The sequence below is a fragment of the Salmo salar genome, chromosome 25 (assembly GCF_965601325.2).
Source record: "Salmo salar chromosome 25, fSalSal1, whole genome shotgun sequence".
NCBI classification, from domain to species: Eukaryota; Metazoa; Chordata; class Actinopteri; order Salmoniformes; family Salmonidae; genus Salmo; species Salmo salar.
In genome coordinates this window covers 2,707,648-2,732,066 of record NC_138315.1, presented here as the reverse complement: position 1 = coordinate 2,732,066, position 24,419 = coordinate 2,707,648, and the positions used below count along the sequence as shown (strand labels likewise).

Sequence of the window (24,419 nt, the reverse complement as noted above, 5' to 3'; positions counted from 1 at the left end):
GACATTATATGCTAGCTTGAAAAATGGGTGTCTGATTATTTCTGGCTGGGTACTCTGCTGACATAATCTAATGTTTTGCTTTCGCTGTAAAGCCTTTTTTAAATCGGACAGTGTGGTTAGATAAAGGAGAGTCTTGTCTTTAAAATGCTGTGAAATAGTCATATGTTTGAAAAATTGAAGTTTTTGTATTTTTGAGGAATTTGTAATTCGCGCCACGCCTATCATTGGATATTGGAGCAGGTGTTCCGCTAGCGGAACGTCTAGATGTAAGAGGTTAAAAGTTGCGTCATACTGAGGCACACCTTGCGTGCTGCTGCAGCATTCTGTGGTACATCATTTATTTCTCAACCATTTTTTTCTGTAAGTTATTGCTAGATTGACCACCAGAGGGCATCTTTGAGAAGCATTTGATAGTATTCCGTATTGGCATTACCAGAGAATTTAAGTTCACAGTTGACACCATCGAGGGGCGGATGTTTACTTTTTACACAAGTAGTTTTTGTCCAGTTTCGTCCGACGAACAGATAGTAGTGGTAAAATAAAAAGGGATACATTTTATTTGCCATTTAGGCTAAAGGGAATTCTAAGCATCACTCCAGTCAAAACAGGCTCTGCGAACGTTCGATTCCCTTCATTTGCTATGGGCTCGCGCACCCGAATATCCATTCAGAAAGCACAACGACTATACCATTTAGGTAAGCTAAGAATGACGGGAATAATCAAGTCAATAAACGTTGGTTAGTTAGATAGCCTATAGCTAATATACTGGCAAGATTGATGTATAACTACTAACTTTAGGTAGCTAGCTAACCTACCGGTACATACTGCTGAAATGATATGTTATGTGGTTCGTAAAGACAGCGTAGCTAACAAATTGTCAGCCAACATAACGTATAAGGTAACTTATTTGAAAAGTCATGACTTAATTACATTGAGTAGCAAGCTACCCCCTGGTCGTTAGGGGGGGGGGGGGGGGTTCACACCTAGCTCGGCTATTAGAATAGTCTTTAGTAAAGGTTGAATAGTCTATTGTTCTGCTATTAGCCCCTCCCCAACTTGCAAAAAATTGTTGTTGTTCCCATCTCATTCCTTTCCCTCTTCCACGTGTCATCATTCTGCGCGAGTGGCTTGCTTGTGGGCGTGCTGGCAGGACATGGCAGCATCTTCGGTTGTGCGTCAAGAATTCTGCATACAGTAGCACATTTCTAAGGTGTTTCTAAGGTGTGGTTATTCACAGGCAAATTGTTAAATGCTATGGAGGTACAGTTGTGTCTTTTTGTCAAGAAAAACCTTTTTATTTTAATAAAAAAATAATTGTTCTGAAAGCAACTTTTTTCCAACACAAAGGAAGTCATAGCGGACACCTACGAAGAAGGACTGTGTGATGATGGCATCTCAGGTAAGCATCACTGTGCGTTCTTCCATCCAACTTCTACATAGCTAGTAGTTAGCTCCTACGATTCAGTGTCAGTTCATAACATTCTACTATATTACATACATACCGTAGAATGATAAATCATGTAATTATTATCCTCAAGCTAACAAAAAACATTTAGCGTTCTCGCCATTTTCTGTTTAATTAATCTTACCTTCTTTCATGGCAACTCATAGGCAGGCCATGTCATATTTGTTTCATAGTCGATATATAAACATATTTCATGACAGTGTAACGGTTAGAAAGAACACTATGTCTGTCATGAAGAGTTAGGGAGTCTTTGCAGCGTGTAGATGGTGCAGGTATCATTGTGTATTTCCCATCACCTAATGAACAACCACAATATCAGTCTGGTGTTAATATTTCTGTACTGTATTGACGTATCCTGAAAAATACATCTGCTGCTTTAGATTGAACGGTCATATCTCAGTTATTGTTTTCATATCTACAAAAAATAAGCTATTTTCTTTACTTTCAGAGAGCGAGCTGATCAAGTGGTTGAAAATGTAGATATTGCCAGATGTTCAGGCCGTGGAACAGTCCGTGGAAGCTTTATTGCTGGCAAAATTGCTCATAACCAGAGGTAATTAAACTGTTCTGTGTTTTTTTTCTCTCTTCATCTCTGCCCGTCTTGTTGTACATGGAATCTGCTCACATGCATTAATTAAAAAACCCTTAAGATGTCAGCTGCTAATTTTCAAATTTACACCACATAAACACAGCCATTTTCACTGGACTATCTGTTGCTATCTGTTGCTGCAAAGTCATTATTTCCCTGGGGGTTAGCCTTGCAATAACCAAGTGGTGAGACACATAGCCCTCTATATTTAAATGTTTCAGGTACACTCCGATAGGTGTCTGCATCACATACAGTATCTTCTATTGACATTATCTTCTATTGTTTGTCCTCATGTGTCTGTTTTTCAACATAAAGTACTCTGAAGCCACTGTGTGGATACCAGGTGAGACCACACATACACAATAACAGTCTCTGTTCTTCACTTCATCCCTCTCCCCCTTCTCCCTAAATCCTAGGTTATATCAGCTGTTTTGGTGAACCCCTCCCGCATCTGAACTGGCTGACACAAAGGGCACAGCATGATCATAGTTGAGAGGTCACTTGGTCGGGTCAACAGGAAGTATTATTAAAGAAATGATTTACAGTGAAATACAGACAGAAATGTAGTAGTCCCAGAGTTAACGATCCAAGGTCAGTTTTGCATTTCACCTGATTATGATGACTGACCATGTTAGAATATAAAAAAAAACAAGGCTTAATCATGCTCTCTCTCTATCCATCTGTCTCTCGTCTGCAGGTATGTTTTGTTGTGAGAGAGGAAGCCAGTCCCGTCATCGCCACCTCACCCGCTCTTAAAATGACCTTCAGACCAACTGGGGGCTCAAGGCTGGTTAGGAGACACCACAATTGTGATGAACTGAGAGAATATTAGGGTAGCAGTGTAATTAATTAATCATATGCTGTCTGCTTCTGTTTTTACCTCTTTCCCTTTCTGTCTTCTACACCTCTCTCCCCACCTCGTCTTAATTCCTTGTTTTATAATGCACACCATATGTGCGTTGAAGTACAGATTTAACTTGTATTTATAATATAATATTACAATTATCATAATTATAATGCATGTATTTATAACACCTGGATACTGAACTTCTTTCAATAAAGTGTTTCACATTCTCCACTGGTTTAAATTAAGTATCTCATTGAAATACTATCCTGTGTCCTCAGATTAATGCAGATGAGGGGAGTTAGAAATGCATAGTTTTTTTTCTCTATATATGAATTACAAATCAATCATGTTTCTAGTCTATTGCATAGTTACAATGTGTAATCATTGATGTCCCAGGAGCAGGAGTGGTAAACACCGTTGAAGTGAATAATTGTAATACACACAGTACACCTTAGCCAAATACATTTAAACTCCGTTTTTCACAATTCCTGACATTTAATCATGGTAAAAAAATCCCTGTTTTAGGTCAGTTCGCATCACCACTTTATTTTAAGAATGTGAAATGTCAGAGAGTAGAGAGAATTATTTTATTTATTTCATCACATTCCCAGTGTGTCAGAAGTTTACATACAATTAGTATTTGGTAGCATTGCCTTTATTTTAATTACATTTTATTTCAACTTATTTTAACCAGGTAGGCCAGTTGAGAACAAGTTCTCATTTACAACTGTGACCTGGCCAAGATAAAGCAAAGCAGTGCGACACAAATAACAACACAGAGTTACACATGGAATAAACAAACATACAGTCAATAACACAATAGGAAAGTCTATATAAAGTGTGTGAACCATTCTGTATACTTCTGGCACTTCTTTGGACGCTGTGTTAATCAGTTTCGGCTGAGTATGTGTTGACTATGTTTATGTACTGTACAGTTTATATATTGTACAGTATGTTTGCCAATAGTCTCAACCTTAATTGTGCCAATAGTTGTGCTGTTGTTTGCTACACTGAGTTTCCTATTTGCTCAGAAGAAGTGTACATTGGGGGAGAAAGACAGAGGGGGAGGAACTAAAGTGAGAAATAGAGAGAGTGGAAGTTAGTTTGAGCTACTGTGGCTGAGAGAGAATGAGAAAGAAGGGTGCAGAGAGAGCAAGTGACAGAAAGAGAGAGAGAGCGAGAGAGAGAGCGAGAGAGAGAGAGCGAGAGAGAGAGAGAGGAGAGCTGGAGTTCAGTCTCATATCTGACCCATGCGCTCATTTCCTGTTCAGCCCCACGGACCCAGCATGGCAGCTAGCCAAGAGCAACAGGTGATCCGTGCGTGCGTGCTTTGCGTGCGAGCGTGTGGGTGGATCAGCGAGACAGGAAGTGGGAGGCGGGTGGTTGAGACAGTTCACTGGAGGGCCTCTCTGGCCACGCCTCCTCTCTCCTCCACCACTCAAAAACACCTACCCCGGTCCCCAGCAGCCACGACTGCTGCTCCCCTCTCTCCTCCCCTCTCTCTTCTGTCTGCAACCGTAATCTCTTCTCATTTCCAACCTCGAAAGAGCCCTGTTATGCACCCCTCCAGAAAAAAACAGATCCCACTGATACTGCTCTTCTTGTTCATTTTCTCCTTCCTTTTCCTAACCCCCAAATAGACTTTGGCTGCTCCTCGTTCTCCTGTACCCCCCCCCCCCCCCTGACCAATTATATTGATACAATATAAACAACTCAACAGAAATTATGTTCATTGAACTGCATGGCAAAAAGAAGTATGACATTGTTTTCTGATGATTGATACATCAATGGGAATGGTAAAAATAACAGTCTTACCTCATCGAGTTTCCTGTGCCTTGTAGGGGTTTCTACCAAGGTGCTAGAGCACCATCTAAAGGCCATTGACATTCTTTCACAATATCTCAGAATGAACATGTCATAAAATGTGAAATTTGATCTTGAATCTATTTCCTAGTATTTCTAGTGAAAAGCTCGGGGGATGTTGAAATATGTCATACGTTACATAATTACATTACATAAAAGAACAATGCTATTGTAGTATAAGTGTACATGACAAAGTCTACAAGAGAAAGAAAGCCTACAAGGGAAAAATCTAAATATTATTTTGGTGATTTTCATACTTCAAAAGATGTTTGAGTCCACATTCTCCACCAAATGTTGAGTATATACTCCTATATGTATTATAAGGAATCTTAATATACATGAATGACACCATTGATGGAATTACAATAGTCAGTGCATACCCAGTCTCATGTTGGGTTTTGCTCATTAAGAATGGATCATACAGTTGTTGATATCCAAACTAATAATGTAAATGAAACATGCTGAAAATGCTAAGAATGCTAAATTCTAATGAGCCACCTCTTCCTCTCCTGTTGCAGTTCCATGTCACCATTCAGTATTGAGAGCATACGGCGCCCCCAGAGGTCAGAGTCGCCAGACTCCAAGAAGAGACGCATCCACAGGTGTGACTTTGAGGGCTGCAATAAGGTCTACACCAAGAGCTCCCATCTAAAAGCACACCGGAGGACGCACACAGGTCAGTGTGTGTGTGTGTGTGTGTGTCTTCACCAACTCATTACAGTTGTCTTCATCAATTAAAGTCTATGTCTCACTATCTTCCTGAATAAAAGTATTTCCCTCGCTCTAATAAGCATGGAAAGTGAATACACATGTAAGGTTCTTCACAATCAAGAAGATCTCACGGTCTGACTGCAGTATTTAACGTTTGTCGATAAACTTTGAATTTGACTTTTAAATGTAGGCATTAGTTCTGAATAGTTAAGGTTGGGTTAAGGTTTGGGATAGGGTTAAAACAAAAATAACAAAAAAAGAGTGCCTAGCACTGGGATTGAACCTGTGATTCTCTGAGCTGGATCTTATACCCATCTACCATCCCCGTCCACTATGCCATAGCAAGCCGCGAGCCTACTTGATGGTAATAGCGCTCACCATTGCCTCTAGTGACTGATATTGAAGCCATCTCCCGACATCCTGGGGACCTAGACAAACGTTGAATATTGCCTTAGATCTAGTGTGACTTTGCTGGTCACAATAGCACATTTTTTGAGACATGTTATTGATACGGCAGCACAAACTCTATTCACACACACTTACACTGTTACTCTCGCTCACACACACACACACATATTCATACACACACATTGACCCCCCACATGCATACACAAACCATCACACATGCACAAAAACATTTAACTATACACGATGCTGCTACCTATTGTTATTCTATAAATTCACCAAAAAAATCTTAACTTGGTTAACCTGTTATGGCTAGGGGGCAGTATTTTCACGGCTGGATAAAAAACGTACCCGATTTAATCTGATTATTACTCCTGCCCAGAAACTAGAATATGCATATAATTATTAGCTTTGGATAGAAAACACCCTAAAGTTTCTAAAACTGTTTGAATGGTGTCTGTGAGTATAACAGAACTCATTTGGCAGGCCAAAACCTGAGAAGATTCTGTACAGGAAGTACCCTGTCTGACCATTTCTTGGCCTTCTTTGTCATCTCTATCCATTACAAAGGATCTCTGCTGTTACGTGACACTTCCTACGGCTCCAATGGGCTCTCAGAGCCCGGGAAAAAGCTGAATGACGTAATTCAAAGCCCTGGCTGAAACACATTATCGCATTTGTCAAGTGGCCGATCAGGGGACAGTGGGCTTAGGCGCGTGCACTGGCTGCCCCCGTCTTTCTGTTTTTCCCTCTATTTACCGAAACGCAGATTCCCGGTCGGAATATTATCGCTTTTTTACGAGAAAAATGGCATAAAAATTGATTTTAAACAGCGGTTGACATGCTTCGAAGTACGGTAATGAAATATTTAGAAATCTTTTGTCACGAAATGCGCCATGCGCACGACCCTTATTTACCATTCGGATAGTGTCTAGAACTCACGAACAAAACGCCGCTGTTGGACATAACTATGGATTATTTTGGACCAAACCAACATTTGAATCCCGTGGCGTGTTATTCAAATACCTTAGAAATGCTATTACTTCAATTTCTGAAACATATTACTATTTTACAGCATTTTAAAGACAAGACTCTCGTTAATCTAACCACACTGTCCGATTTCAAAAAGGCTTTACAATGAAAGCAAAACATTAGATTATGTCAGCAGAGTACCCAGCCAGAAATAATCAGACACCCATTTTTCAAGCTAGCATATAATGTCACAAAAACCCAGAAGACAGCTAAATGCAGCACTAACCTTTGATGATCTTCATCAGATGACACACCTAGGACATTATGTTATACAATACATGCATGTTTTGTTCAATCAAGTTCATATTTATATCAAAAACCAGCTTTTTACATTAGCATGTGACATTCAGATCTAGCATACCCCCCGCAAACCTCCGGTGAATTTACTAAATTACTCATGATAAACGTTCACAAAAAACAGAACAATTATTTTAAGAATTATAGATACAGAACTCCTTTGTGCAATCGAGGTGTCCGATTTTAAAATAGCTTTTCGGTGAAAGCACATTTTACAATATTCTGAGTACATAGCCCAGCCATCACGGCTAGCTATTTAGACACCCACCAAGTTTAGCCCTGACCAAACTCCGATTTACTATTATAAAAGTTCGATTACCTTTGGTGTTATTCGTCAGAATGCACTCCCAGGACTGCTACTTCAATAACAAATGTTGGTTTGGTCCAAAATAATCCATCGTTATATCCAAATAGCGGCGTTTTGTTCGTGCGTTCAAGACACTATCCGAAGTGTAAATAAGGGTCACGAGCATGGCGCATTTCGTGACAAAAAAATTCTAAATATTCCATTACCGTACTTCGAAGCATGTCAACCGCTGTTTAAAATCCATTTTTATGCAATTTTTCTCGTAAAAAAGCGATAATATTCCGACCGGGAATCTGCGTTTAGGTAAACAGACGAAAGAAAACAAAGCATGAGGTCGACTCGGGCACGCGCCTGAGTCTCACAGTACTGTAACCAGCCACTACCCAAACGCGCTACTTTTTTTTCAGCCAGAGCCTGCAAAGCCACGATTCAGCTTTTTGCCACCTTCTGAGAGCCCATGGGAGCCGTAGGAAGTGTCACGTGACAGCAGAGATCCTCTGTAATGGATAGAGATAATCAAGAAGGGCAAGAAATTGTCAGACAGGGCACTTCCTGCATGGAATCTTCTCAGGTTTTGGCCTGCCAAATGAGTTCTGTTATACTCACAGACACCATTCAAACAGTTTTAGAAACTTTGGAGTGTTTTCTATCCAAAGCTAATCATTATATGCATATTCTAGTTTCTGGGCAGGAGTAGTAACCAGATTAAATCGGGTACGTTTTTTATCTGGCCGTGTCAATACTGCCCCCTAGCCCTAACAGGTTCAAATCAATTTTTATGCAATTTTTCTCGTAAAAAAGCGATAATATTCCGACCGGGAAAGCGTGTTTAGGTTCAAAGACGAAAGAAAATAAAACATGGGTTTGACTCGTGCATGCGCCTCAGCCCATTGTCCTCTGATAGAGCACTTGCCAAAAGCGCTAATGTTTTTCAGCCAGTGGCTGGAATTACATCATTCAGCTTTTTCCCACCTACTGAGAGCCTATGGGAGCCGTAGGAAGTGTCACGTTACAGCAAAGATCCTCAGTCTTCAATAAACAGAGTCAAGAAGCTCAAGGAATGGTCAGAGAGGGCGCTTCCTGTACAGAATCTTCTCAGGTTTTTGCCTGCCATATGAGTTCTGTTATACTCACAGACACCATTCAAACAGTTTTAGAAACTTTAGGGTGTTTTCTATCCAAAGACAATACTTATATGCATATTCTAGTTTCTGGGCAGTAGTAATAACCAGATTAAATCGGGTATGTTTTTTATCCGGCCGTGTAAATACTGCCCCCTACCCCCAACAGGTTAAAACGGGATATACTGTGTTCAATACCGGACGAAAACAAAGTGAAGCGCGTTCCAGGTCACACGCACCAGAAGACTTGAGACCCTCTGAGTGACACATGGAAAGAACAGGACTACTTCGTCATTTCTCAAAAGAAAAACATCAACCAATTTCTAAAGACTCTTGACATCTAGTGGAAGCCATAGGAACTGCAACCATATTCCTATTAAAAAGGGCTTCCCATAGAAACCTGATGGAAAACAGATTGACCTCAAACAAAAAAATACCTGGATGGATTGTGCTTGGGTTTTTGCCTGACAAATCAGTTCTGTTATACTCACAGACATTATTCAAACACTTTTAGAAACTTCAGAGTGTTTTAAATCCAAATCTACTAATAATATGCATATCCTAGCTTCTGGGCCTGAGTAGCAGGCAGTGTGCTTTGGGCATGCTTTCCATCCAGACATCAAAATACTGCCCCCTAGCCTTAAAAAGTTTTAAATACCTGCTGCATTCAAAGATAACCAACGTACAGCACTAGACTAAACTCCACTTGCATCCTCCTTGTGGTATTGAGAGATGAACATGGTAATGTTTTCACTGATTGCACATTAAATAAGATTGTTCCTCGTATCCTTCCTGTCATCCACTGTACCCCATTCATTGCTGCTCACAGCTTTATTTATTATTAGTGTATTCATCCTGCTGCCCAATCACTTTTACCCCTGTCTACATGCACATACGGATACTGATCTTGTATATGAAGTACATTCTTGTATGTTTTACTTCATGTTTTTATTTTTTAGATTGTTGTAAAAAAAATCTGGATCATCTATTTTCTTACCTTTGCTATTTGAACACTGCATTGTTGAGTAAGTAAGCATTTTGCTGAACTATTTTACAGCTGTTGTATCCTGTGAACGCAACAAATCAAATTTGAATTGATTTATCTAGCAGAAAAGAGTAGAGATGATTGCTAACTAACTGTAAACCACTTTAACTAGCTAGCTAAATATCTTCACTAACAGGTCAGACAACAATCCAGTGTCGGCCAGCACATTAGGTGGCCGCTCCCATGCCTGGCACAACAAAAGGTACCATCTTCTGTGTGCCCAACGATCTGAGGTTTCTCTCACCATTTCAACATGTAGAATCATCTGGCTAGCAACATTAGCCCAGCTAGCTAAACATTGTCTTTCTACTACATGCCAATGGAATCAAAGCTTAGGATAGCAACTCTACTACCACCTTCTGGTCTGGAGTATTTGAACAAGGTTGATGGTTGATTGTCTATGTAATTTGGAGAGAAAAAAGAAGAAAAAGATTGACTGCTGACATAGTCAGAGGGCCGTCAATATACAGTGGCTTGCGAAAGTATTCACCCCATTGACATTTTTCCTATTTTGTTGTCTTACAACTTGGAATTGAAATAGATTTTGGGGGGGTTTGTAGCATTTGATTTACACAACATGCTTACCACTTTGAAGATGCAAAATCCTTTTTATTGTGAAACAAACAAGAAATAAGACCAAAAAAACAGAAAACTTGAGCGTGCATAACTATCCAACCCCCCCCCCCCCCCCCAAAGTAAATACTTTGTAGAGCCACCTTTTGCAGCAATTACAGCTGCAAGTCTCTTGGGGGTATGTCTCTATAAGCTTGGCACATCTAGCCACTGGGACTTTTTCCCATTCTTCAAGGCAAAACTGCTCCACCTTTTTCAAGTTGGATGGGTTCTGCTGGTGTACAGCAATCTTTAAGTCATACCACAGATTCCCAATTGGATTAAGGTCTGGGCTTTGACTAGGCCATTCCAAGACATTTACATGTTTCCCCTTAAACCACTCGAGTGTTGCTTTAGCAGTATGCTTAAGGTCATTGTCCTGCTGGAAGGTGAACCTCAGTCCCAGTCTCAAATCTCTGGAAGACTGAAAAGATGTTTCACTCAAGAATTTCCCTGTATTTAGCGCCATCCATCAACCCTTCAATTCTGACCAGTTTCCCAGTCCCTGCCGATGAAAAACATTGGCCCAGAGCATGATGCTGCCACCACCATACTTCACTGTGGGGATGTTGTTCTCGAGGTGATGAGAGGTGTTGGGTTTGCGCCAGCCAGACACATAATTTTTCTTGATGGCCAAAAAGGTCAATTTTAGTCTCATCTGACCAGAGTACCTTCTTCCATATGTTTGGGGAGTCTCCCACATGCCTTTTGGTGAACACCAAACGTGTTTGTTTATTTTTTTAGACAAGTTATTTTTTAAATTTAATTTCACCAATTTGGACTATTTTGTGTATGTCCATTACATGAAATCCAAATAAAAATCTATTTAAATTACAGGTTGTAATGCAACAAAATAGGAAAAACGCCAAGGGGGATAAATACTTTTGCAAGGAACTGTATACTTGGTGTGTTTTTAGCTTAACTGTGGGGCGAAACAGTTCAATTATTCACAGCTATGTTTCCATTTTATTCCCACACCAGTAGACCTGAAATACGATGGCCAGAGCTTATCCATTATGTTGCACAACGGTGTAAGTCAATAAGTCATAATTTTAATCAAAGTGTGATATACTTGGACTTGAAGTGCCAAATCCAATCGTGTGACTTCAGATGTTGCTATTAGTCTTACATGTCTTTTTGTACAAGATGACTTGCAAATGATGTTCAACCTATGTTTTGTTTCAGGGCTGGGTTTTATTTAAGTGTTATCACCCACCAGTATGGAAATGCTTATTAATGAATCAGAAACACCTGCTGCAAAGTTTTTCCTATTCCCGAGTCATCTGAGAGCCAAACAGCTTTTCTCTTTAGCCTTCCACTAGATAAAACAGCCACAAACTCAAAATCGGGCATATTGTACAAATTAATGAAACCAAAAATTAGCTTTTTGGTCTTAATTTAAGTTTAGGGTTAGGCTAAGGTGAGAGTTAATTTTATCTTCTTAAAATCAGATTTTAAACCTAAAATCATATTATAATAATCCATTAGATCATTTGTAAAGTTTTACTTATTTTGGAGCTAGTGTGCATATACATATTTTATACATGTTGAAATTTCATGATATGATTGCATTTTAGAACCATTCCATTGATCCTAAAGAAAATCTCCACATACACGGGGCACCGTGCAATGCAAAACAAACTCGGCCATCGTTTCAATACATGCTCCAAACATTCAAAAGTTAGGCTATCCACATTACCGGAGCTTATATTCTTTCTTTTTCTACGGCAGATTCACTGCCACAATTTAGATAATGTATTGATACAAAGAATATAGCTATTTGATTATGTCCGTGTGCATGTCCAAAATTGAATGACGTCTGGAATCAAATAGAATAATCAAACAGCAAGAATCAGACAAATGTCAACATGTCAACAACTTGTATAGAAACGGTTTAGCTGAGACTCATTTCTTGACAGGTAGGCTGGTAGTCTTTTTCTGAAATAATTATTTTCACCTGACTTACAGTATGACTATCTTAACTGAAAGGGTGCTTACATAACTTTCATTAGCTAGCTAAAGTTAGCATGCTAGCTAGTTACACTGACAGCTGTCTGTCAATTCCCTATGTGTTGTTGTTTCTCTGCCGCATGTGGAAATCACCACAACATTCCCACCCCCAATTCCTGAATATGTATTAGCAGCCTGTGTCAGTCTTCGAAGTGGAACCTAAACGAGAATTTCTGAATTACTCTAAATAGGTGCGGAAACTTCCTCTGAGTTGGAAAGTTGTCCAGTGATTTTTTTCAGTACATTTAGGAAGATTACATAGATAATAGATGTCACAATTGCCTTCTACGGTGAGTTTCCATCAATGATGTATACAAACCTTGGATTGCTGATGCAATAGGCCATTGAGGGGCTTTGAAGCCACTGGTCGGCCATATTGCCACTCCCCAGTAAGAGAAGTAATCCATAGGAATGAATGGAATTCTACAGTATTTGAATGAAATGTTTCAAGGACAGCATTATATGTATTTAAGCATTTTTTGGCTTGTAGTGGGAAAAATAACATTAGTACAAAAAATATATACTTTAAGGAAAATGTTTTCATTTACTATTTGTATGTTTAGCTAACATAATATCATTTAAAAGTATGCATTAAGGTGTCTGTAATAGAATAAATGTGTCAAAACCAAATCTAGACATTCATAAATGCATTTCTATAGCTTCCAAAATCTGTTTTTACAATGGAGGAGAAGTAACAAGATGGCTGCGCTGTGGCTTCATTACAGCTCCCCCTATTAGTCATCCAGGGTTTATACACATCACTGATTTACATTGAACTGTCTTGTGTTGATAAAAACAGCTGGAAGTAAGGTCACACCTAAAAAAATCACTAGAAGATTAAGTGGTTGAAGTTTTTCCATTAACAGTTTAGAAAAATTGTGCGACAGCCTATAGGCCTTTGCTCCTACCATGTACCAGGGAGGTAGCCCCCAGAAGCCAGCATGGATAGAATGCAAGTATTTACTTATATTTGCCATATTCTAAACATTTTCACATGTCAGTGTATCACCATGGTCCTTTCCATGGTGAAACTTGCACTCCTGTATATCTGAAATAATTGGATGGTGAAAAGTTCATCAAGCCAACCAGAAAAGCAAAGCAAAGCAATTCAGGCATTCTTGAAAATCAGGACAATCCTTATCCTGCAAAGATATAGATTTTTAGCAAGAAGTTGCATTTAGAATTACATTTGGAGTGGAGGTTTATTTACGTGATGACATACACCTTAAAAATTATTCAGAATGTATAATGTTTTTGAAAAACACAATTTCCGTCCTGATTTGTCACTATAAAGACAGATAGACAAAAGAAAAATCCACCCCTGTCCAATAGATAAAATTGTTGTCAATCTTTAGAACATTTCTCCGATAGCTGCCGTTTCCATTACTTCTTTCTTTTTTTTTTTACTTTTGTTGAATAAACCTGGGTCAATGGAAACCTGCCAAGTGTCTCCAAAACTGTTTACTTTTTCATGCTTGTGATGTCTACACTTTCCAAGTATACTGCTCAAAAAAATAAAGGGAACACTTAAACAACACAATGTAACTCCAAGTCAATCACACTTCTATGAAATCAAACTGTCCACTTAGGAAGCAACACTGATTGACAATAAATGTCACATGCTGTTGTGCAAATGGAATAGACAACAGGTGGAAATTATAGGCAATTAGCAAGACTCCCCCAATAAAGGTGTGGTTCTGCAGGTGGTGACCACAGACCACTTCTCAGTTCCTATGCTTCCTGGCTGATGTTTTGGTCACTTTTGAATGCTGGCGGTGCTTTCACTCTAGTGGTAGCATGAGACGGAGTTTACAACCCACACAAGTGGCTCAGGTAGTGCAGCTCATCCAGGATGGCACATCAATGCGAGCTGTGGCAAAAAGGTTTGCTGTGTCTGTCAGCGTAGTGTCCAGAGCATGGAGGCACTACCAGGAGACAGGCCAGTACATCAGGAGACGTGGAGGAGGCCGTAGGAGGGCAACAACCCAGCAGCATGCCCGCCTTTGTGCAAGGAGGAGCAGGAGGAGCACTGCCAGAGCCCTGCAAAATGACCTCCAGCAGGCCACAAATGTGCATGTGTCTGCTCAAACGGTCAGAAACAGACTCCATGAGGGTGGTATGAGGGCCCGACGTCCACAGGTGGGGGTTGTGCTTACAGCCCAACACCGTGCAGGACGTTTGGCATTTGCCAGAGAACACCAAGATTGGCAAATTCGCCACTGGCGCCCTGTGCTCTTCACAGATGAAAGCAGGTTCACACTGAGCACATGTGACAGACGTGACAGAGTCTGGAGACGCCGTAGAGAACGTTCTGCTGCCTGCAACATCCTCCAGCATGACCGGTTTGGCGGTGGGTCAGTCATGGTGGGGGATGGCATTTCTTTGGTGGGGCACACAGCCCTCCATGTGCTCGCCAGAGGTAGCCTGACTGCCATTAGGTACCAAGATGAGATCCTCAGACCCCTTGTGAGACCATATGCTGGTGCGGTTGGCCCTGGGTTCCTCCTAATGCAAGACAATGCTAAACCTCATGTGGCTGGAGTGTGTCAGCAGTTCCTGCAAGAGGAAGGCATTGATGCTATGGACTGGCCCGCCCGTTCCCCAGACCTGAATCCAATTGAGCACATCTGGGACATCATGTCTTGCTCCATCCACCAACGCCACGTTGCACCACAGACTGTCCAGGAGTTGGTGGATGCTTTAGTCCAGGTCTGGGAGGAGATCCCTCAGGAGACCATCCGCCACCTCATCAGGAGCATGCCCAGGCATTGTAGGGAGGTCATACAGGCACGTGGAGGCCACACACACTACTGAGCCTCATTTTGACTTGTTTTAAGGACATTACATCAAAGTTGGATCAGCCTGTAGTGTGGTTTTCCACTTTAATTTTGAGTGTGACTCCAAATCCAGACCTCCATAGGTTGATAAATTGGATTCCCATTGATTATTTTTGTGTGATTTTGTTGTCAGCACATTCAACTATGTAAAGAAAAAAGTATTTAATAAGATTATTTCATTCATTCAGATCTAGGATGTGTTATTTTAGTGTTCCCTTTATTTTTTGGAGCAGTGTATATTACAAGACTGTTTAAGTATAAAATGGGGAAATTATTAGCCAATACAATAGCAGATGCACACAAATTGTATGTTGTGAAAGTCACTGTTTCACCCAGTCTCTGTTTGTGTCTGTTTGTGTTGACCTGTCCAGGTGAGAAGCCATACAAATGCACCTGGGATGGCTGCACGTGGAAGTTCGCCCGCTCTGACGAGCTGACTCGCCACTACCGGAAACACACAGGCATCAAGCCCTTCAAGTGTGCAGACTGTGACCGCAGCTTCTCCCGTTCGGACCACCTGGCTCTGCATCGACGGAGACACATGCTGGTGTGAGACAGTTTCAGTGTGATGATGTCATCAGACGAAGCAGAAACACACATTTACACACACACACACATCGCCGCAGGGGGGAGCGGGGTCTCTCCCTCAATGTGGTTCAGCTGGACTGGACACACACTGTTGTCTGTCCATGAGGCAGTGGGAAGAGAGGAGCGAAAAGCACAGAATGGTGTCTGTCTGTCTGTCCACAAAGCAACAAAAAAAACAGGGTCGGTTCTGGATCCTCACTGACTGAGGAGGGTTGGAACCGGAGAAGGCTCTTTTGTTGTCATTTTGGAGTTTGGAGTTTTTACGACAATCTGTCTTTTTTCCTAGCACTGTTCTTAAATGGTTTCACTTCTGAGTTTTTTTGGAGGGATGTTCTTCGTTCATTTGGAAGGAAACTTGAATCGAAACCATTTTCTTCTTGGTGTCTTTGTTTTGGTTATATTGTTCAAAATGGCTGCTTTTCTAGCATCTATAATGTGAAAGAGCTATGGATTGGATGGCTGGATGAATGGATGGAAGGGCTGTATGCATGTGTTTTGAAGTATAGGGCCTTGGATTGGACAATGGAATAAAAAGACACAGATTCCAATTTGCCTATGGAAAGTATTGTTGCACAGTTCCCGCCGTATAGCAGCTTCCTGCATCTCTGTGTTTCAGGACAACCCGGCACCAGAGGGGGCCATCCACACATAGATTGTACCTATACAAACTGGTTTGAGTGTTCTAGAATCAGTATTTTAGAATAAATTCTAGTACCAGTGTTGAAGCATTCGGAGCATCTCAATGGACCAGTGATATAGATGCAGAGTTGTTTTTGCTATTTGTTTTGTTTTTCATTCAATGGATCTTGTTAACACACAAGATCGACTCAACCACATTGAGGCTCATCACCTTGAGCCTCTTCTAAACTTTTTCTTAAAAAAAACTTTTTTGGTGCATTTTGTGCAGTGATTAGCAATCAGTAAAGTGCAATCTCATTGGGTAAATATAGTTTTAATATGGAGACTTTTATTGTTTATAGTATCTTGCTGTGTATGCCTGCTTTTGATACATTTCACAAAGAAACATCAATCCACACCCCAATGTACAATGAAAAATCGAATTAACACACGGTATGTGAAAACAACTGTGAAGCACCTTACAGATTCGCACATATGATGATTCCATAATATTCAAGGATTTTGTTTCATATCCCTGGTATTTTCAGTGAAAGGGATTGGCATTGTGATCATTTGTGTGTTGGTAGTCTATAGGTAAAGCATTTTGGCTTCAGTTCAGAGGGCTAACCCGTCACTCGGTTACTCTAGTTCAATTGGAAAGCAATACATTCAGAACAGGGAAATGTTGTTCTTGTATCCTTGTTCTGGTTGCTGATACCCAAAATGACTCTAAATTACTCTGTTACAGATATATTTCTATCAGTGCCACTTCGTACTCTATACTACAAATTTCTATATTTCTACTGGGTTTGTAGCTACAGCACAAGGTTCTAGGCAAGCTCACTCTATACAGTTTGGAAAATGTCACATTAATGATGGGTGGTTGAGGAGGAACAGGTTTTTAAAAATGTATTTATGAACAGACCTACATGTTTGTCAAACTTGGAACAAAATCTCCCCTACTCTTTTCTATATACTGCAGTACACCATGCACACAGACAGTTGGCCCTGTAGCTTTGTCTGACGGTTTGCGAGAGAGCAGTGTCTTTTTTAGTCACACATACACCAAACATGATGTGAAGTCTTCAGATCCAGCTTCAGGTCTACCTTTTCTTGCAATTTGTCTTGCATGTCCCTCAATGACAGATATCCATATTACGGTTTCTACAGTCTCATCTACCATATCTCAGAGTAAAGGGTTATTCAACACAGTAAAACCACATTTTGATCAGTCTCTGTACATGGATCAAAAAGAGATCTACGGCAATATAGAGATTTTTATATAGTCGTAGATTTACAGCTATAGGCTGCCTTACAAAAGTATTCAGACCCCTTGGATTTCTTCAAATTTATTGTGTTACGAAGTGGAATTAAAATGGATTTAATTGTAATTTTTTGTCAACCATATACATACAAAACTCTGTAATGTATTTTTTTTTTATTAATAAAATAAAATATAGTCATTGCATAAGTATTCAGCCCCTTTTGTTTAGGCAAGCCTAAATTAGTTCAGGAGTAGAGTTTGGCTAAACAAATCACATGTACATGGACTCACTCTATGTGAAATAATAGGGATTGACATGATTTCTAAAGGACTAACTCTTCCTCTGTCCCCCATACAACATCTGTAAGGTCCCTCAGACAAGTATTGTATTTAAAGCACATATTCAACTACAGTCGAGGGAGATTTCGAAAGCCTCATTTGTAGGTGGGTAATAATAACAAAACAGACATGGACTATCTCTTTAAGCATGGTCTAGTTAATAATTATGCTGTGCATCATGTATTACACCACCTAGGCACCTCAAAGAAACAGTCGTTCTTCTGAACTGAGCTGCAGGACGGGAATGAAACTACTCAGGTATCTAACCATCAGACCATTGGGGATTTTAAAACAGCTACGTAGTTTAATGGCTGTGATGGGAGAGAACTGAGGATGGATCAAATCAAATTGTATTGGTCACATACACATATTTAGCAGATGATCAACAACATTGTAGTGACTCCAAAATAATGACCTAAATGATAGAGTGAAAAGAATAACACAAATATAGAAAATAATATAATACTTCAAAAAAACATGGCAAATGAATACACTTTTTTGCCTAAATGCAAAGCCCTATTTTGGGGCAAATCCAAAACAACACATCACTGAGTAACTGTCTCTGATTTTCAAGCTTGGTGGTGGCTGAATCATGGATGCTTGACATCAGCAAATACTGGGGAGTTTTTCAGGACAAAAATAAATGGGATAGGGCTATGCAGTCAAAATCCTGGAGCAAAACCTTCTTCAGTCTGCTTTACATCAGACACTGGAAGAGGAATTCACCTTTCAGCAGGACAAAAACCTACACCACAAGGCCAAATCTACACTGGAGTTGCTTACCAAGAAAACAGTGTTTGTTCCTAAGTGGCCAAGTTACAGTTTTGACTTTAATCTGCTTGAAATAGTAAGGCATGACTTGAAAATTGCTGACTAGCATTTTGAACATAATAATTGGCAAATATTGCCCAATCCAGGTGTGCAAAGCTCTTAGAGACTTACCCAAGAAGACTCACAGCTGTAATTGCTGTCAAATGTGTTTTTTAACATGTATGGACTCAGGGAGCTGAATATGTACGCAACGAATATATTTCCTTTATTTCTTCTGAATAATAAAATAAATGAATATATGTATCTTCCACTTTGACATTACAGAGTATTTTGTGTAGATTGATGAGAAAAGAAATACAATTCAATCAATTTTATTCCTACTTTGTAACGCAATAAAATGTGAAGAAATCCAAGGGATCTCAATACTTTTGAAAGGCATATGCCCTACTGGGGTATTCAACATTTTTTAATATGGCTCAACTTCCATTTAGTCTTAGCTATGACATCAACCACTTATGTTTTGCAGGTTGTTTGATGTCAACTTCAAATTACCAATTTATCCAGCCGGTTGGAAATAAATGCCTATGGACATACAAATAACACTACATAAATCTTTCTGAGATACATGAAAGCAATATTGTCAGCTTTTCCTATCAGCGAAGTGATCAGATTTCACTTTTTGCAATTATGTGACACAGATCTCATGGTGTTTATCACTATCAAAGCCGTTCATAACAGAATCCCACATGTATGATAACTGTATTTGTTCAAAGTATTTTTACAACATGCATTTTATACACAGTGGTTTTCGCTGGATCCCCTCTTACAGTTTCAGGAGCACATTTCAGAAGGCCAGTGACTTTAATAACACACACAGACACACCAGCGTAGTGGTCCTGTACTAGAATTCAAAACCACATCCTTACCTGAAACAAAAATGTATTTTGCAGAAACTTGCCCAATTCGTCTCTTTCCCTTTTGGTATGATGAAGTATTATAATATATGTCATATTATGTTGCTACAGTATATGTTGTTTGTGTACATGTGAATATTTCCAATTGTATTGCCTTTTTTGGCTCAAGCATATCATCAGCACCTTGTTTGTTATGAAGCATAGTTTTTAAATGAATTCATTTTAAATGTTAAATCCATTGATACATATGAATAATTATCACCATATTTTATTATTCATATACTGTACTTTTCTGAAATGAGGGGCACTTCATCTTGCATATAACAGTTTTCTGTAAAAAAATATATATATTTTGAAATGTTGTAAAATATGTGATAGTGGAAATAAATAAAAAGTATAACTCAGTTCTACAGTCTGTATATACATAAAAAAATAGGGCTTTTAATTATTAGACAATAGGAAACAAATTTATACATGTAAAGTCTTTTTCAGAGACACTCATTTATCTGATTTGATATACAGTACAATGGAGCTATTGATGATAAACAATTTTGTTATCTAAAATACTCATATAAATGATCAAATGTGACGTCAGAAATTTGCCATTTAGCATTTTGGTTTGTGATTGTCTTCTTTCTCAAAACAAAAGAAGGTTTCCATATAAATATTGTCAACCATTTTATCAGATAATTGCTGTATAGATCAAACCCAAATACGTTAATCTCCACCCAGCCATGTTCAATTGAACAATCTTACAAGTAGAAGTGCAGATTCATATCAACATTATATCAAACTATTTTATTCAGGGTTTTATTCACAATAGCATCGTTATTTTATTTTATTTAACTTCACTTGAAAGTTAACTAATATTTTGCATGTGTACACAGAGGCTTATTGTATGCATGCATTACCACTCCCCTTTAGCATTATGAAAACTTTTTACAAGCATCCTTTTGTAAGCAGGGTCAAACTTATGCAATAATGAATAGTGCCTCCTATCACAGCAAATCTCTGAAAAGCATCCACTTAAACTATTTCACAACTAACATGTATCATATTAATTCAAATAATAGACCTTTGAATTGATACTCAGCCAGAGAAGTATTCGTAAAAAATAAAAGCACATCAACTCTGAAACCATTATGCAAACAGGCCACCTCCCATTTTTCAGTTTATATTCAATGCACTGAGCCTTACCACATTGTTTCAATACAGTATCCTCATACCAGCCTTTTACATGCTGTATGAATCTCCTTTGGAAGCTGAATATGATTTGCATGGATGTATTTTGCTGAAAACTTCGCTTAAAGAATTTAATTATTTTATCGTCATCGTATCATGTGTGTTTTGACCTCTCCGATACTGGTTATTTGTGCAACTACTTTAATTTTTTCATAATCATATTGCAGCATGCAAAAGCAGAGAAGAGCCATTTAAAATAACTGATTTTACACAGTGTTGAATGTATTGTGGTTCACAGGGAAAGCTCTATTGAATGTGTAAAAGCCGGAATACCAACCCTTGGGGAGCACCCTGTGAAATAATTTTGATTACACTTATATCTGTATCCGTTGAATATTAATTTAATTTCTGTTTAAATTATGTGTTTCTTTTATCTCTGCTTTTGAGTAATTATTTAGTGATGCGAATGCCTTTGTTTCAAGCTTACTGTTATTAGGTACAGTAATTGTTGTTCCTGTATTTATGTACAGTGCCTGTATTGTAAATTTATTTCGAGCTTTTCATTCTTACAGTAAAATTGTGATATTGCCCCACAATGTTTCAACGGGAGACCCTAGCTCAAGGAATTCTACGAACAGATTCGGAATCCCAATGTTTTTCAAAGGTAGAAATAACAAGTGTTTTTCTCATTATTTTTCTTTCTTCTGTTCTTTCTTTTCTGTTCTTCAAAAGTTGTCTAAATATTCTGTCAATATTCTTCATATGGATGGAGCTGTGAAATGAAACCGAGTTCAAACATATACATGTATATTAATATGAATGGAGGCATGAAGGTTAATAAAGTTACATTTTGTATGTAACACGGTCGTATCAGAACTAATTTAGACGTGAGGCTGTGTTGTGGTTAGCATGTGGTGTTGATTTCACTAGGACATTTGAGTGCGCTACTCACATTTGCTGGCATTCAGAAACCTAAGTTTAGTATTAGGAGAGTCATTCCGAATGATAGCTATAAAAAGTTGTGCACAGCTATCAGAGCTAATTTTATCGGCAAAATTGTAATACAGTATGTCCTTGAATGTAATTATAAAATGGGCCATGTGTCACGATCGTCAAATGGAGTAGACCAAAGCGCAGCGTGGTAAGTGTTCATCGCTGTATTTATTGTAAATCAGAACACTACAAACAAAATAAGAACCAATGCTAACGACCGTCACGTCTTGCAGGCTTAACAAGCAGTACAAAAATAAGATCCCACAACTACAGGTGAGGAAAGGCTGCCTAAGTATGATTCCTAATCAGAGACAACGATAGACAGCTGCCTCTGATTAGGAACCATACTCGGCTCAACACAAAGAAATAGACACCACAGAATGCCCACCCCACATCCTGACCTAACCACATAGGGAAACACACCGTCTCTCTCAGGTCAGGGCGTGACACCATGATCTTTGTTGGGCATTCAATCATCTGTCCAAGTGTCTACACAGGCAGTTGTATTCAAAGTCGGGGTCGGGTTCGAGGCAGGATTGCAGTGGGAATGGCAAATATATATAAAAAAATATATAAAAAGAATTATAGAAAAAATTAACAGTACAGATTATTGTATGGGACAATATACAAATGTTTTAGAGAAAGATAATTTAAATGAGAAAAGTACATTTCAATGAAGAATAGAATAACACGTGAAAGTTGGTTTGGGGTCTCTAGCTTGAACAGTGGTGAACGGTAGGGGCGTGGATCAGAAAACCAGTCACTATCTGGTGTGACCACCATTTGCCTAATGCAGCACAACACATCTCCTTCACATAGAGTTGAACAGGCTGTTGATTGTGGCCTGTGGAACGTTGTCCCACTCCTCTTCGATGACTGTGCAAAGTTGCTCAATATTGGCGGGAACTGGAACACACTGTCGTACAAGTCGATCCAGAGCATCCCAAACATGCTCAATGGGTGACATGTCTGGGTGTATGTAGGCCATGGAAGAACTGGGACATTTTCAGCTTCCAGGAATTGTGTTAATAAATGGCACGAATGGCATGACATTGGCCCTCAGGATCTCGTGAAGGTATTGCTGTGCATTCAAATTGCCATCGATAAAATGCAATTGTGTTCATTGTCCGTAGCTTATGCATAACAATGCCATAACCCCACAAAGGCTGAATTGCAGTCAGGGCAAGACCATGGTGAGGATAACGAGTATGCAGATGAGCTGAGACGGTTTCTGACAGTTTGTGCAGAAATTCTTCAGTTTTGCAAATCCACAGTTTCATCAGCTGTCCAGGTGGCTAGTTTCTAAGACGATCCCACATGTGAAGAACCCGGATGTGAAGGTCCTGGGCTGGCATGGTTACACATGGTCTGCGGTTGTGAGGCCGGTCGGACGAACTGCCATATTCTCTAATGTTTTAAAGTTGGTCTGATAGCTTAATTGGCCAAGGAGTAGGATCATTTTCAATATCTACCACTGAATTCCTATGTATATACTTCAAACCCATGTTCATTTATGCACATTTAAACTGGTTATAATTTTGAAATCATAAATATTGTCAGAAATCTGAATGCAAGCTATCTAAATTGGATCAGTCTGAGCATCTGTAACGGTTCCGTAACTACAGACACTGAGAGACGGGAAGCAAGTACAGGGTGAGGATTTAAAAATAGACATGTGTCACGGTTGTCGTAGGTTAAAGTGGACCAAGACGCAGCGGGGAAATGTGCACTCATCTTCTTTTTATTTAAATGGACAAAGAAGGTGAACCAAAATAAATACGTACACAAAAAAAACACAACGACAAATAACAGGCCAGTAAGGCACAGAGCTATACACGGCACATATCTCCCACAAATACTAAAACAAACACATACCTATTCATAGAACCCTCAATCAGAGGCAACAAGAAAACATCTACCTCCTATTGAGGGTTCAACCCCCAATTAACTAAACATAGAAATACATAAACATAGAACAGTGCCCAAAACCCGGAATACTAAATCAAACACCCTACAACTAACCCAACCAGCCCGAACCACATAAAACAAATACCCCCTGCAAAGTCCTGACCAAACTACAATAACAAATAACCCCTATTACTGGTCAGGACGTGACAACATGAAACTAAACAAGAACAGTGTCTGGACAAGAGAAACAAAACAACATCTATGCAGACATGGGAATGAAACTGAGGAAGTGACAGATATAGGGGAGGCAATCAATGACATGATGGAGTCCAGGTGAGTCCGATGAAGCACTGGTGCGCATAAAAATGGTGCAATGATGAGCAGCCGGGCGACCTCGAGTGCCAGAGTGGGGGAGCAGGGCAAGACGTGAAAGTACTTCTAAAATGGATTCAATAGTTTTTTCCCCTCATCAATCTACACACAATAACGCCATAATGACAAAGCAAAAACAGGTGTTATTATATTTTTGTTAATTTATAAAAAAATGTAAACGGAAATAACACATTTACGTAAGTATTCAGACCATTTACTCAGTACTATGTTGAAGCACCTTTGGCAGCGATTACAGCCTCGAGACTTCTTGGGTATGATGCTACAAGCTTGGCTGTAGTCAATGAACAGCATTCTTACATAGGTATTCC

General features: G+C 39.4%; 1 protein-coding gene across 1 annotated transcript in view; it reads left to right on the top strand.

The window, feature by feature from the left end:
* The window catches only part of LOC106586046 (Krueppel-like factor 12), a 176,817-nt gene extending 155,140 nt beyond the window's left edge, over window positions 1-21,677 (top strand). The window contains exons 5-6 of the mRNA XM_082968813.1: window positions 5,283-5,440; window positions 15,513-21,677. Of these exons, the coding sequence (XP_082824939.1) occupies window positions 5,283-5,440; window positions 15,513-15,694 (340 nt within the window). The 3' untranslated portion in view covers window positions 15,695-21,677. The remainder of the gene's footprint in view (window positions 1-5,282; window positions 5,441-15,512) is intronic.
* The last annotated feature ends 2,742 nt before the right edge of the window (window positions 21,678-24,419 follow it).